This window comes from Pezoporus occidentalis, unplaced genomic scaffold (genome assembly GCF_034315485.1).
Source record: "Pezoporus occidentalis ecotype Australia unplaced genomic scaffold, CSIRO_AGI_Poc_V1 ctg20, whole genome shotgun sequence".
Classification (NCBI taxonomy): Eukaryota; Metazoa; Chordata; class Aves; order Psittaciformes; family Psittacidae; genus Pezoporus; species Pezoporus occidentalis.
This window is the reverse complement of record NW_026913856.1, coordinates 7086553-7101132: the sequence shown is the minus strand read 5'-3', so window position 1 is coordinate 7101132 and position 14580 is coordinate 7086553. Positions and strand designations below refer to the sequence as shown.

Here is a 14580-nt window from a genome sequence, read left to right as displayed (position 1 = left end):
ACTAAGATTTGTTTTACAGAAACAAAACCTAAGCAGCAAACCACAGAAATGTCTGAACTGTTTGGAAATCGCTGGAACAACCAGCTCCTTGTGATATTTTCTTATAATGTTACATAAACACACTCCTGAAACTGGTTTTTATTTCTATAAGTTTGTAATACAAGAGATTTGGTTTATAGATTAGGAAAAAAATACACGATAAATGTACACTTCTACGGTTTTAACAGTGAAAGAGTGCATAGGATGGAGAGCAATTAAAAGCCATGATAACATGTCTGCAGGCAATCTCTTAACTGCTAAAGAGACCTATTATGGCCCTATTTTCTTCCAAATGAATGCAAGTCTTTAGTATTTAAGGAATAATGATAGAATTGAGCAAGTTGATAGGCCAAACAGATGGAAATTTGTAAGGAAGGAAGCAAAGCAAAATCCAGTATCAAATGATTTTGTTAGAAAGGTCATGTTCTTAGAACACAGCTTAACAATTAAGCTAACCTTCAACAAAAATTATTCTTATTGCACTTGTACATTTGATCTACCAAACAGAAGAAAAATAATATAAGGTGAAACACCTATGACTTCTTGACATGAACCACCAGTAAGAAAAATTGTTAACACTGGCAGAAAAATCAACCACAAACTTCTTAAGATATCAAGAAACTCCAAAAGTTGAAAGAGCCAAGAGGAGATCAATCATCAGGTTTTTAAAGGTTGTAAGTACAGCACATGATGCAGATCCTTACCCCAAAAGCCTTCCGATCATGATTTTAAAACTTTTCTCCCCCTATTCCCACTCACCTTGTTTTGCTTTAGGAGGTACAGGCATATTAGTGAACTCATTCATTAAACGAACACTGAAACAGAACGGAAGGAATAACTAGACATGAGCAGCAAGTTAAGACTTAGAAGGACAAATAATAAAAATAGATCACTGTCAAAAAATAAGATTGAAGAATATCATTATGAAGCCTGAGCAAAGTTCAGACACAAAAATTAACCCCATGTTGCTGATGAAATCAAATTGTTCAATTAGTTCTTGCAGCTCTCATGGTTCATTTTTGCATATTAAACACCATTTGAAACTGATATTCCTCAGGCAACAGGAACGATCTTCCTTGACTATTCAAGCATTTGTAAAATACCAAGCTCGTTATAAAAGCCATGTATTACCAAAAAAACACACACAAAAAAAAGACGACTTCTGGATACATATCACCTTTAAAAATCTGCAGTAAACAATCATTCGGTAAGATATTGCTGAATGAGCTTAATCTGATCACAGGCATTTTAACAAGCTACTTACAAACTGTCTATCATAGGTGTTGAGGTACACGGCCGCTGCGATTTTGAATACATTGGAATGGACTTCATTAAATGATACATTGGAGGGCAAGCAACCAAGGCTTGCAGGGTCTATGCAGTGACATTAAGGAAATATTCAAAGAATGCAATCTGTATATTAACCAAGTATTCAATTAATTTAAAATTATATGCAAAGAAAAGATAGCCCTATTAAGTAGGCCCAGTAACTAAACTGGAACAGATGGATGGACTTTCATCACAACATTAACCATCAACATACAGGAGTTATACTAAAAAAAAAACCCTATCAATTTGTAACATGCTGTGATTTCTCTGACAATAATGTCAAGATTTTAATTTAAGGGGAAACATTAAGTCTGGGAACGGGAGAGGAAAAGAACTTTCATAGGAAAGACTTAACAACATAAACAATTTGAAAATTGGCAAGTGATTAACATGTTTTCTGACAAGAATGGCAGCAGCCACCTGACAGGATTCAGAAGTTAAAGATGATGATTCTCCCCCATAACCAAACCACAGCACAAGCACCTGCTGTGATGTAAGACATTCTGCACTATAGAGTTTGGAGTGACCTTTAAAACTGCAGTGTGTGTTGGGAGGACATCCTTTAGAAACAGAAATCCATGCTACTTGGTGAGAACACTGAACAGAGGAAATGTATTAGAAGACCTGAGGGGTAAGGAAATTACAAAAAAGGCAGTGATCTCAACAGCCTCAGACATATATTAACTTGATCGCTACAGCACCCAAACACTGAGGTACAAATTCTCATGTAACATTTTAAGACTTTAAAAATGGGAGCCAATACATGAGTGCAGAACTGGTTGTCACTGCTCACAATCAGGTTATTATGTTCTGCAATAATTAGTCTTGAAACTGATCTTAGTGTTTTTCTCTAGCAGTATTGTAAGTTAAAGTATCTAGATTGTCACTTGGAGTGAGCCACTGCTAACATAGGAGATACACATATACTAATAAAAAATAATGTTGAACTATCATAATACAGCACTGAAGAAGACAGATTTCTGTTATGCAAGTTATTTGGGGGGGGGGGGGGGGGGGGGGAATACAATTCTAATAAATTAAGAGTGAGCTAATCTTCCATCCTGCTGCAAAACCATTAAACACTACATTTACAAAAATATGACTGCAACAGCCTCCTCGACAGAAAAACAAGTGATCCACTTACCAAACTGCCAAAAAAATAAAACCCCCTAAGAGTAAGAATAGTTACTTTTAGTAAGAGAAATAACCACTTAAGTTTATGCACAAAGACACGTGAAATTCGTAGAAAACACAAGGTTTTCATTCGCAAGAAAGTCCTGAAATACTCTAACAGAGGGAATAAACAGGATTGTGCAACCAACTGCAGGGGGGACCCTGAGCACAAAACACCCCTGGATTTCTAGACACTACCCTTAGATACTTAAACCACAGGTGTAGGATATGGAAAGACAGACATATAAAATACTTACCAGAATAATCCAGAAAAATTCTGACAGATATAATATAAAGGCTTTAACTTAAGTGTATTACTTTTTCCCAAGGTAAGGATACAGCATTGATGTAGCACCAGTTTCCTTTGTTGATCAGTCCTCGCGGTTGCAAAGACACTGGTTTATGTATTAGTCTTATATTTTCCAGTATTTCTACAGAATGAGAAACAGCAAGTTGAGCCTCAACAAAATGCACATACGAGCCATCAAAACAAGTATCTGTTGCTGCATTACAAAATAATTCCAATAAATCAACAAGACTCCCAGAAACTTCAGCAAGTAATTTTTGCTCCATTTAAACACTGCTCATATTTCAAATCAGGCATATTTCTTCAGCCAAAGACAGAGTGGAATTTGGGTCAGAAGGATGCTGATACAAAAAGTAAACATCATAATTCCAAAACTGGGAAGACCTGTTTCTGTTTTCCTAAAATCAGATACTTCTATTTATATGGATATAAAAATCACATTAGCTGCAATCCCTTGCCACCACTTCTATTAAGTATTCCCCAAGGTGCTTTGCTTTGAAGAGATGAAGCTGACTTGCAGTCTCCATTTACAAGTTTCAACATACACTATCTTACACAAAAAAAAAATCTTAGTGCAAACAGGACAGGCAGATGTTAATGTGATCTTCAAAACAGCACATGTTTTATTTACCAGTTTAAGACTTCCAAAATCTCCAAGATAACAGGCTCACATTATACAATGCCTACTGCTTTCAAAAACTTCAGCAATGGCCCAAGTTTAAAACTTAGAAACCACTGCACATAAATAAGTCTGCCTCAGTCATGAAACACACAGCAACAGGGGGAGTTTTTCCAGGAAGTCTGACCTGTTATTTAGGTACCTAAATAAAAACCGTTTAAGGAAAATATTGGATCTGGTATATTTTCAATTTGCAAACTAAGGACAAGAGGCATACAAGACAGAATTAAAATCACAAATAACATAGCAATTGTCTAACAAGGGGAATGATCTATTCTCATAATTATTCTTGTAATAAACATGAGCCTCTAAAGCTCTTATATGCTGTTGCACAAACTTAAAAGAGTTTGAGCTGTTCACTAGAAGGACTACTTAAACAGGCAAGAAAACATGATATAGATGAAAAAAGCAGATGCACTGAACCACAAACTAAGCAGAGGAGGCAGCAGAATTACAAACAAAATCCATGTCCTTCTACTTCCAAAATCTCTCTTTACCTATGTTATTTCCTGCTGACACCACCAGTTCTAAACAAATAAACCCATACAAAAAATAGAACATGTATAAAGTAGTCTTCTATCACATAAAGAACCTGCCACCTGAAGGGGCAGACAGCAAAATGATATTAGCAAGATGATGAAAGCAAGATGTTAGGAAAATGATGACAGCAACATGTTAGCAAAATGATGACAGCAAGATGTTAGCACCTAGTGCTGATGTAGATTAAAATTCTTCTGTGAGTATTGAAATAGATGTTGCCAATTACTGCTCAAGTATCTCAGAGCATATTGTTAAAGCAGCAGTTTGAAACATGATGCACACACATACAATCTTTTTGTTAATATAACTAAGCAGAGTTGAAAATTAGGATTAAAATAATGAAGACAGTATTTGTATTTTATATTGATGTCTCTTAATATCTTTTTCTATGAACTGTACTTTCCCCCATTTTTGTATTAAAATATTGCTAGGACCTTTAGCATCCTCTTGTGGCCATAAACGTGCTTGGTAAGCAATGTTTAGAACTATTACAGTGAGTTTTGTTTCATAAAGAATTGTTTTGTGTACAGCAACTGCATTCAATACCACGTTTTAATTTCACATCTAACATTTACACAGTATCTTAATGAATTTTCATGTGAGTTATGATAAGAAATATACACTTAGAACCATGAGGAAACCTTCTTAAATATTTCAAAACCTGAAATTAGAAAGCACAGATCACTTGTTAGAATGAATTCACATTCCCTTTGGTGCATATTGACTGTGGCCTCCATTCAAAAACACATCTGGAACAGTATTACCATGTTTAGAAATTTCTGTTCATAAATATAAAATATTTTGCTAAGGTTCATTTCACAGGGTGGTGTTAATACAAATACCTGTCAAAAACAGACAAAAAGGTAATTTCCTCATCAACGCAAGTCCAAAGTTTAATAAAAGAGAAACCATGAGGATATGGTCTCCACGCTGAAGAGATACGTGTTACAACTTGGCAGTTTAACACTTAGATTGAGACCATTATTTGGCAAATGCTATGTACATTGCTAATATTTCTCTTCAAATCTGGACAATGCCAGGAAAACACTGATGGATAATCCACCCCAAAATCAGTTTCTGCAGGAATACAATTTGATGATGCAACAGACTAACAAAGCCGCTTATAAAAAAACCCCAAACGTTGCATGCCTCTATTCCACAACTACTTGCTCTAGTGCTTACCTAGATTTATGAATAAGAAAACATTTTCTACTGTCTAACATTCAAACACCTTTGTTACAAATTGAACTAAGTAATTCTTGCGTTGTTCACTGCAGTCTTGGGAGAGCAGTTAATCCACCACCTACTTTATGAATTTGCTACATATTTGAAGTTACATCCACAATCACTCCAGAAATCTTGTCCGACATAAAGTAAATCCAGATTTTCCGTGTGTGCTAACAGATTACGGTTTTCAGATCTTAATTCTGTTTTCACTGATGCACTGTTACATCATGCCCAAAGATGGCATTTCCATCGAGTCCACAACAGCCAACAACAGAATTTATTATCTTCCACATTATCCATGTAAATTGGTATTAGACACACTGGAAAAAAAACACCTTTGCCTTCTTCAGCTTTACCAAGGACATTTATCAATTCCCTAGATTGAATTCCACATCTTTTTTTCCTCCAATACTACCACCAACCATTCCTCACGCTTTACACTCCCATTTGATTTCTGTTCTGGTGTATACTTCCATACTTGCATTTATTGGCTTCCCCTCTTTCTAATTTAACATCACACCAGATTTAGTCAGATCTTAATTGTTTGTGTTCTTCATCTGAAATTCTGCCTGCTGTAAACAAGTCTTACATGCATTATTAATTCCATCATCCACAATAAAAAACACTGCAAGAATATGTGATTCAGAAAATCTTTTTAAGCTTTTCCTGTTAAAATTTTTCCTGAAGTGACCAAGAACACTTAAAAGAACAGCTGGTTTTCCAACCACTTATTCCCTTAGCTTACTTGGAACATTATATAAGGCATTGTTAACCATCATCAGGTTACACATCAGAGGGTAGTAACTATGAAATGTGGCAAGTGAAGCCCAAGTCTTATTTTTCTTTTTACAAATACAGACCATTTATGGCCTTATGACCCCTCAGAAACAATTATGTTTGTCCTTGTGTCTAAACTAGGCTAAGGTGTATAATTAGTATAGTTGTCCCTTTCTAAATAGGCAAGTGCTGTATGTGTACTTCTTTACCATTCTGATGTTACCTGCCTTTAGTTTTGCCAAATAAACATCAGTGGTTCATAGTCTCCTTCAGAAGTTGATTTAACTTGCTCACTGATATTGCACATGAAGCTTCTCACCACACACCTTAGCCACCTGTTAAAATTAACTCTTCAGTGGTGTTTCTCATCAACATGAAAACTGACTGGTTTATTTTCTGCTCCTGATCTTCATCTCCTTATTTTGTGTATCTTTTGTTTACATTTGACAACAGCATTAAACCATCTTCAAGGTGCCTGTGCCTCATTAACCTCTGTTGTAATAACTGCTGAAATTAAGGCACAAACCAGAAATGTGCCTTCTTGTGGCCTGATAATCTGATTCAAATAAAAGCTGTATGGGGGGCCTCAGAGCTCCAACATTAAGTCAGAAAATTTGCTAGTTTTGCTTGCTAAAATCAAAATCCTTTAGGCCCGGATTTTACCTGTGTTTAGCACCCTATGGCACTTGTGGTTAAAAATTCTTTCTCACTGGCATGAGTTGAAACTGGTGAATCCCCAGCAAATCCAATAGGATCTCAACTCAGCCACACAGCAAACAAGGAACACAATCAGCAGCTACCTATGAAACACATACAGGATTGCCATAGATCCCTACACAATGGTATTAACCTAGGGAGATTTAATATCTACAGGAGAAATGAAATATGTACAAAACAGAGAAATTATCAGCCTGGAAATCGTAAATTGAAACTCACACTGCAAACATACATTTGTGAGTGTGGGTGTATGAACAAAGGCCTGATGCACCTACTTTTCAAACAGAACAGAGAATGCTAAAGAAAGAACAGACCATGAAGAAAGTCACCTTTTTCCACAGAGCAAAGCACCTATTACATGGCATTCAGATCCCAAAGCGAGCATTTTAGACCAAGATTAGTAGCATCTGAATTACAGTAATATAACTACCACCTAAATCAGCAACAAAGAGAAGATTTATTCTTTTTCACTGGAAAGGATCTGTGCTCAGATTATTCCTCTGAAAAACCAACTAGCTAACAATGAAGGTGCAGAAGAAAACTGTCTAAAAATTACATCACTATTTTAGTACACTGAAGATGAAACAAAAGGCTCTGCTCCCACCTGGTGGCAAAAAATAGTACAAAACCAGTAGAACTCTAGAAAGTTAACTTAAAGCTGAAGCAATTTGGATAACATTAAAAAAAAACCAACTTTTTCTTCTATGGCAAGCAATTGCAGCTTTACAGTTGTCACAAAACAGTTTTAAGTTAAAATACATTAACAAATGACGGCTTAATATTTTAAGAGTACAACATACTCCACATGTATGGTTTTATACAAACCATTATCACCTGATTACACATATTCTTTTTAACAGTAAACTGCATTTGTGACTAAGTGAAAAATACACAGAAATATAAATTATTCTGACAGCTTTCCTCTCAACAGACAATTTTAAGTAATGAAATCATTACTGGGTAAGGAAAGGAAAAGAGGCAAGCATATACTTCTGGGTATTCTGTACAGAAATACCAAGGTCAGCCCCTGGTTAGAATAGAAAACTTGAAGCTGTCACACACGAAAGGCCACTGTACTTGTATGTTAGCTTGTAGCAGGAACAGCAGGACTTTGCACAAACCTTTTCACATACAGACTACTTCATGTATTCAAAATAATAGGTTTTGTTCCATGAGTCAGTTGTGAAGGAAATGCAAAATGCAAACAACTGGATATTTTTCCTCATGTTTTCTGACTGAATCAGCAAAATACAATCTCATGCACATTCTAGTGTTTCTCGTTAGAACCACAAATATGACAGGACCAACAGTCAAAGCCTTTTTATCACGCACTGCCTTTCCTCATGTACCCTCTGGACAGTTCCTTATGTTTTTTTCTTGAACAGAAAATATCTAGCATTGTTTCTTAATAAAATATTGTCTATAATGGTTAATTCTTCAAAATTTGACTGACAAACCTCTCAACAGCATGTTAATAAATAAAAAGAATTATTTCCTGATTTAGAATTTCCTATTTAGATGTTACATTTAAGCTACTGTTAAGTACCTAGGACTTTTGGTTACTCTGGCATAAAAATACATTAATACTCTTTCCTTCTTGTAATGAAATACAAGATTGTAAATACTAGATAATACAACACACAATTTTGAGAACAAACTTTTCTAATCTATTCTCCATATTACACACCAGTCTATTTTAAATCACAGATCAATTAATCACACAGTTTGACACTGTAGCAATAATTTTATGGTATCCAGGACAACAACATGGTAATGTCTCATTGGGATGTTTACTTGGGAAAAATTTAAGCTTTAAATTATATCTTTCATGCAGTGTTTGAACAGACATCTTACTAAGAACATTAATAGAGGAATCTTCTCTACTGATAACGCACACTCCTGTTTACAAGGGGAGTTAATACCCTTCCAGTGTAACATCCACTCATGTATTAACTATACCTGCAATCTTTATGGCTACAGGATCCTCTGAAACTGGAACAGGTCCCTCTTTGACTTCAACCTGTTTTTCAGGGACCAGAGTAGATGTGGCAGGAGGGGTATACTTAGTCTCAACATAGACCACAGATGTGGAAGCAGAGGGCTTGGAATTGTGAAAAAGACTAGCCCACGATTTTGCAGGCTGATTAACATGGACTGATCCTGCAACCGGGACTGTTGCCTCAGTAGTAGGTGAAGCTTCCTCAGGCTTAGCTTGGTCTGAGTCAGTGCTTTCCACAGTGTGCAATTCTACCCCATTGGCAGCTGTGTCCTCACCAGAGGATTCAAGTGTTTGTCCATTAGTAACGCCAAGATTTTCAGTAGTACCAGTACCAGCATAAGACTGTACAACAGCTGTCCTTAAAGGGCTATCTCTGCCAGTCTCTGAGGGGATGCAAAACTGTTCAGAATTAGTAACACAGCATACCTCAGGCTGCCCTGCAGTCCTGGTATTGTCTAGTGCGCTAGAAACAGAATCATCAGAGACAGTTTCATTAATGAAGTCCACAGAGTTGTCCGGGCTATTGCAAGTCCTTGGTGTGGCGAGGGAGGGTATGTCTCCTGTCAGTTCCGAATCCTCTGTGTTTATATTATTTAGTCCCGAGGAATTTGCATGGCCATTTACAAGAGCTTCTGCAGGAGCGATGCCATCACTGACATCTTCCAGATAGCTGTAGTATCCAGGGGGTCTTTTTTTCTTCTTTTTACGCTCCCTTTGTCCAAGGCCTCCAGACAAGCCATCATTTTCAGCGTTAGAACCGCTGTCCAAAGTGAGGCTTGTATCAGTGAACTGGCAGTCAATGGAGTTGTAGTTTGTTTCACTGAGAGTATCGTCAGGGGGTTTCTGAGCAGGTGCACAACTGAGAATGAATTCTGGAGCCTGAGGATTCAAAGTACTTGAAATACTGTAGTCTGTGTTACTTAGTACAGATGACTGTGTCTCAATCACTTCATTAACACCAAATTCAATTCTCTGGTACTCTTCCCCTGGACAAGAGAAAGGAAACCCGAGTTAGTGAATGACATCTAATCAAAAACTTACAAGATCAAGAAAACAACCCCGTATTTTCCTACATCTCAGAAAACAAACTACACTCCCTCAGATTAAAATAATTTTTATTCTCCATCTCAATCCTGAAGACTATTTCAAAAACATCATTTTGTTAAAGAAAACGGAGTACGATTCAGATTTTCTTAAATAGGATATGTAACTCCCCAAACCACAGGCCTGCTCCTCCAAATAACTAACACCTATTAAATTCACCTATTACGAAAAACTCCTAAAGCCAAATGACTTTATCAACGGTCTGTATTAACTTAATTACCAGATAATTGCACATAAAATACAGTGCAGTATTATTCCCACTTCTTCTAAAGCCAGTCTTTACCTGTTTCACTTTTAAAATAATTTCCACATGTATAGTTTGGTGTTGCATGGGGGGGAGGTTGAGTTTTCCTGGTGTGTAAAGAGTTACCATAACCCTTAACAAATGAGCAAGTTTTCATTAACTGCATGGAAACAAAGCAATTACATCTTTTGAAATTCTAGGCTCATCACTAACTTATCACAGTCGAATTTATTACTATAATATGACATACATGACAATTTTATGACAAAAATATGTAACAGACTTCAACATCATGATGTCAGCATTCAACTTGTACATACAAGCAGTACTGAAATATTTATGAACACGTTTGGTTTTGATTTCTGTTGGGGTTTTTTATTTACCTATGTTGGAACTTTGACATGCTCTTTACAGGAAAGCTAAGAAACATTCCCCTGGCAGGCTGCAGTACCACAAAATATTGTCAGTCACTAAGTACTGCAATCTCATGGAATTTAGTTTCATAATGCATGTGTGGGAACTAGCAACACTGAATACTTCAGTTACAGCTATTTTCTTAACTATCAAATAAAGAGGTAAAATTGATGAAACTGAGTCTCAGAATGCTAAAAGTAAACTCATGTTTTAGTACTTGAACGTTTTGTAGGTCTCTCTAGGATATGTATGTTACTGTCTCAAAGACATTATTTTTCCTGTTTTCTGTTTCCTCAAATGGGGGCGCTATAAAACACATTTCAGATTTTTAAGACTGTTACTAGAGAACCAAACAATACGAGATACTATTTCCAAAGGAGTACAAGTAGATACACCACTGAACTTTGAGGATTTTGTGCAACTTGCATTACGCAAGACACATCAGCAAATGCATACTTTCAAGCGTAACACAGACACTAAAAATGAGTGGTTTTGATTTGTTTCCTTTTTTACTATATTTTTTTTTTAAAGCAACAAAAAACAAGCAACAGTTCTTAGGGGGAGGAGTTACTCGCACAACTAAAGAAATAATCCTATGGGAGCACAGAGGCTAGTGGAGAATGTTTTGATAGGTAACAGTAAATGCAACCGTTCTGAATCTCTCCAAATACTTTCTAGAAAAGTCTGATGAAAATTACAGCTTTAAAAAATAAATTTGAAGGGAAAAAAAAGTCAGAACAAAACAAGCTACAAGGTACATATTTAAAAATATCCTGTGTGTGCTGAGGTCTGACTTACCTATGCAATACCAACATACTATGAATTAATGAACAAAGACATGTAATACAGACGTTAATTGCTTTTCTGCTTTGATCTGTGAACCTGAGAAGTAAACACATTTCATGTATCAATTTCAATCCTGCTGCCAGTCAGACTGAAGCAAGGAAACAAAAAGATGAAGAAAACCTCTCCATACCCATCTGATTTCTTCAAATCATATTAACAAGAGTCCGAATTTCAAATCTGCTTCACCTCTACACTACACTTGCCATTAATCATCATATAACACCATACCATGTCATCATATAACACCATGCCTGTCAATCCACCATTCAGCAAGTACTTCTCCAATCACTGATTAGCTATCACCAACCAGAAAAGAGGACTTAAGTTTCCTTTGATAAAAATCAGCGGCTTAAAAGCAGGGAGGTAGGAAGCTGCTACTTGATATGCACATAAGAGGGAAGGACTGTGAGATTTCAGGCATCACCTAACTGGTCAGCAGCAGCTCTAAATGGGCTATCCGCATTGTACACTGCCTGTCCTGTCAGGATGCACACAGCTCAAAACCAGCCACAGCGCCATCTACTTCAAATGCAGGCCATGATGTTTTAAGGGATATGGAACACAAGTATACAACAAAACTATTCCTCATTAGTTCGTCTACTTACAGAGCAAGTTTTAGTTAGAGCATAAACCAAGAGCTAGTTCTCTTATCCTTTGTTACAACAGTACAAAGCACAAGCGACAACTGGTAATACCTTATATTCCTCCATCCATAATAAGAATGAATTATTGGGCACACTTCAAAACCCCACCAGTGCAAAATAATCTGGGATTTGTGCTTCTTTCCCAAAATCCCAGCTAAAAGAAAAAAATAAAATAATAATTGCTTTGAAACAAAGAATGTGGTTTGCCTTCATGGGTGAGTCAAGTCTACCACAACCAAAAGTTGACTTCTGTGTTCCTCTCCAGCAAGCTTCCAGAGTTTGTGGTACTGAAAGCTAACAGCAAAAAAATTAATTCAGTCAAGTATTTCTTTCCTGGTTTTAGTGAATTTTACAGCATTCTGTACTCTAAACAATCCAAAAAGCCAACTCAGGACAAGTGAGGAGCAGAAAACAAAACAATTATGTCTCAATTATGGCACAGTTGTCATTTAGCTGAAAGTACAACATGAACATTATAGGCTAAAACGTTGCCAAAAGCAAAACTGCTACTCTAGCATTTAACATACAAATCAGGAACTGAACTTTACACCTTACAGCAGGATTAGAATAATAAATACCAATACCTACTGTACAGTTAGTCTTTGGAAAGACTGGCAGAAGCTGATTTGTCATAAGATTGTGTCAGGTTCGTTTAAAGAAAAAGAGAGGTAATTTTTTCTATTTGTTTTGACTTTCAACTTTGCTTCTGGGCATCTTTGTTTCAATCTAGTTCACAGTGCTGTTCCTGAATGGACTGGAACAGATGTATCTGTCAGGAACAACATGACACACATATTGAAACAAGTATCAACAGATGCTCCAAGGACAAAGTCTGTGTATTATAGCAAAAGCTGTGAATACATATACTAATTAGCCTGACCAGAGTTCTGCATATTACAGCTTCAGCTGTGATGCGATTATCCCTAGTAAGTATTAAAAGGTCTTCTAATTCCAGAATGAAGTTTAATACCGAAGATAAGTATAGAAAAAAAGTTATATGCAGAGTGACATGTCAGTGTATATCATATTATTGTAATTATAAATATTCTGCATGAGCACAGCATTCCCTTTTAATTTCTGCAGCTTCTTGTGCATGAATATTATTACTGTGATGGCAGCATAATACAGTGTGAACTTGTTAAAGGCATTTTCCAGGCAAAACCTAAATTTGCCGTCATTACCTAATCTCAGGGCTGGGAGGGGGTTCTCTCAGGGTCTAGGAACGATCTGAAAAACATTTGTGCAAACCAGCTTCCTGTATGCCTACTGAACATTAAGATCTCAGTCTTAAAGAACAGAACTTAAATCGATAGCTAGACAAAGCAATATATGACTGGACGCCCCTGCCATCAACAACAGATGATTCACGCCATATGGTCCTTTTAATGAACTTTTCAAACTCCTAATTAAAACTACTCAGGGTCCTAAACCTGGTCTTGTACTAAATAAAGCTCCTCAATTTCCAGAAATGTTGTGTATTTGCTTTCAAAATGGGACCTGATGTCCTTCTTTATGACTGCCTATCTTATTTACCTTTAAATGTAAGGCCAAAGTCACTAAGCATCTGATGTACTTAAACAACTGCTATGTGCATGAGCCTTTTTAAGTACTTTTGAGAAATGTCCAGTCAGGCATTTGCATTATTCTGAAGGAGATCTGGATGTCATTTGTATCGCTCATTTACATCTGGGCAAGTCTCAGCTTCCTGTACGCTGGTTCAAGGAAAAAAAGAACAAACACTGATTTACCTGCTGCTTAAAATACTGTCAATGTTCGGTTTAAACTGTGTGGAGTGATGATCCCATGGCAACTCCTACTTAACTGTCAACTTTATATAGCTATGAAGTATGTGCACGTTGTAAGGTGTATGGTTCAGGACAACAGTAGATGTGTACCTGATACAGCTTTAAAATAGGAACTCTGTAATACATTTTTACATCAAGAGTTGTACCTTCACCAAAAACGGGGGGGGGAAAAAAAAGTATTTTCCAGAAAAATGGCTGAGCCAGACAAAAAACAAGAATCAAAGGAAACACTGAACACTGCTTGCAGAGCTCTCTTCAGGTTGCAACTGCCAGCAAACTCACACTAAACACCACGCTAGTTACTTGTTTCTTCACTACAAGCTCTCTAGCAAGCTTTAGCCCCCTGCATTTTTACAGCTACATCCCACAGTATTTCAGCAAAGCACCAAGACTGTGTGGGAACACAATCAAGGAGAAGTAAGCATGTCCATGCTACCTAGCTGAAGTTCCATGAACTATTTTCAACTACCTCACAGATCTCATTCCATAAAGGTATTTTAAAAAAAGAAATGCCTGCCAAATACATGCACATACACCTGCTGAATGAGTTCTAAAGATTAACGAGAAGCTGTAGTAAATCTATCAGAAGTGTCAGAACCCTGAAGCTAAAACAAATAGAAAAAAAAAGGATATTGACTTCTTACCATCATGAAACTTACCCACTGACTTAATACCACATGAAACTGTTTCATTGTATGGTGGGAGCTGTATAGAAAAGAAAGACAAAGCAACTCTG

General features: G+C 36.6%; 1 protein-coding gene across 3 annotated transcripts in view; it reads right to left on the bottom strand.

Moving 5' to 3' along the window:
- USP10 (ubiquitin specific peptidase 10) overlaps nucleotides 1–14580 on the bottom strand; it is a 51283-nt gene that overhangs the window by 13926 nt on the left and 22777 nt on the right. Inside the window, exons 3-7 of one of the 3 annotated variants that reach the window (XM_062618345.1) lie at nucleotides 14489–14549; nucleotides 8748–9773; nucleotides 2881–2972; nucleotides 1304–1413; nucleotides 799–854 (exon numbers count right to left, since the gene is read on the bottom strand). In XM_062618345.1, coding sequence (XP_062474329.1) covers nucleotides 799–854; nucleotides 1304–1413; nucleotides 2881–2972; nucleotides 8748–9773; nucleotides 14489–14549 — 1345 coding nt within the window. Of the gene's footprint in view, nucleotides 1–798; nucleotides 855–1303; nucleotides 1414–2880; nucleotides 2973–8747; nucleotides 9774–13572; nucleotides 13619–14488; nucleotides 14550–14580 lie in introns of those variants that run through there. The other 2 variants (XM_062618346.1, XM_062618347.1) reach the window with 2 other exon arrangements.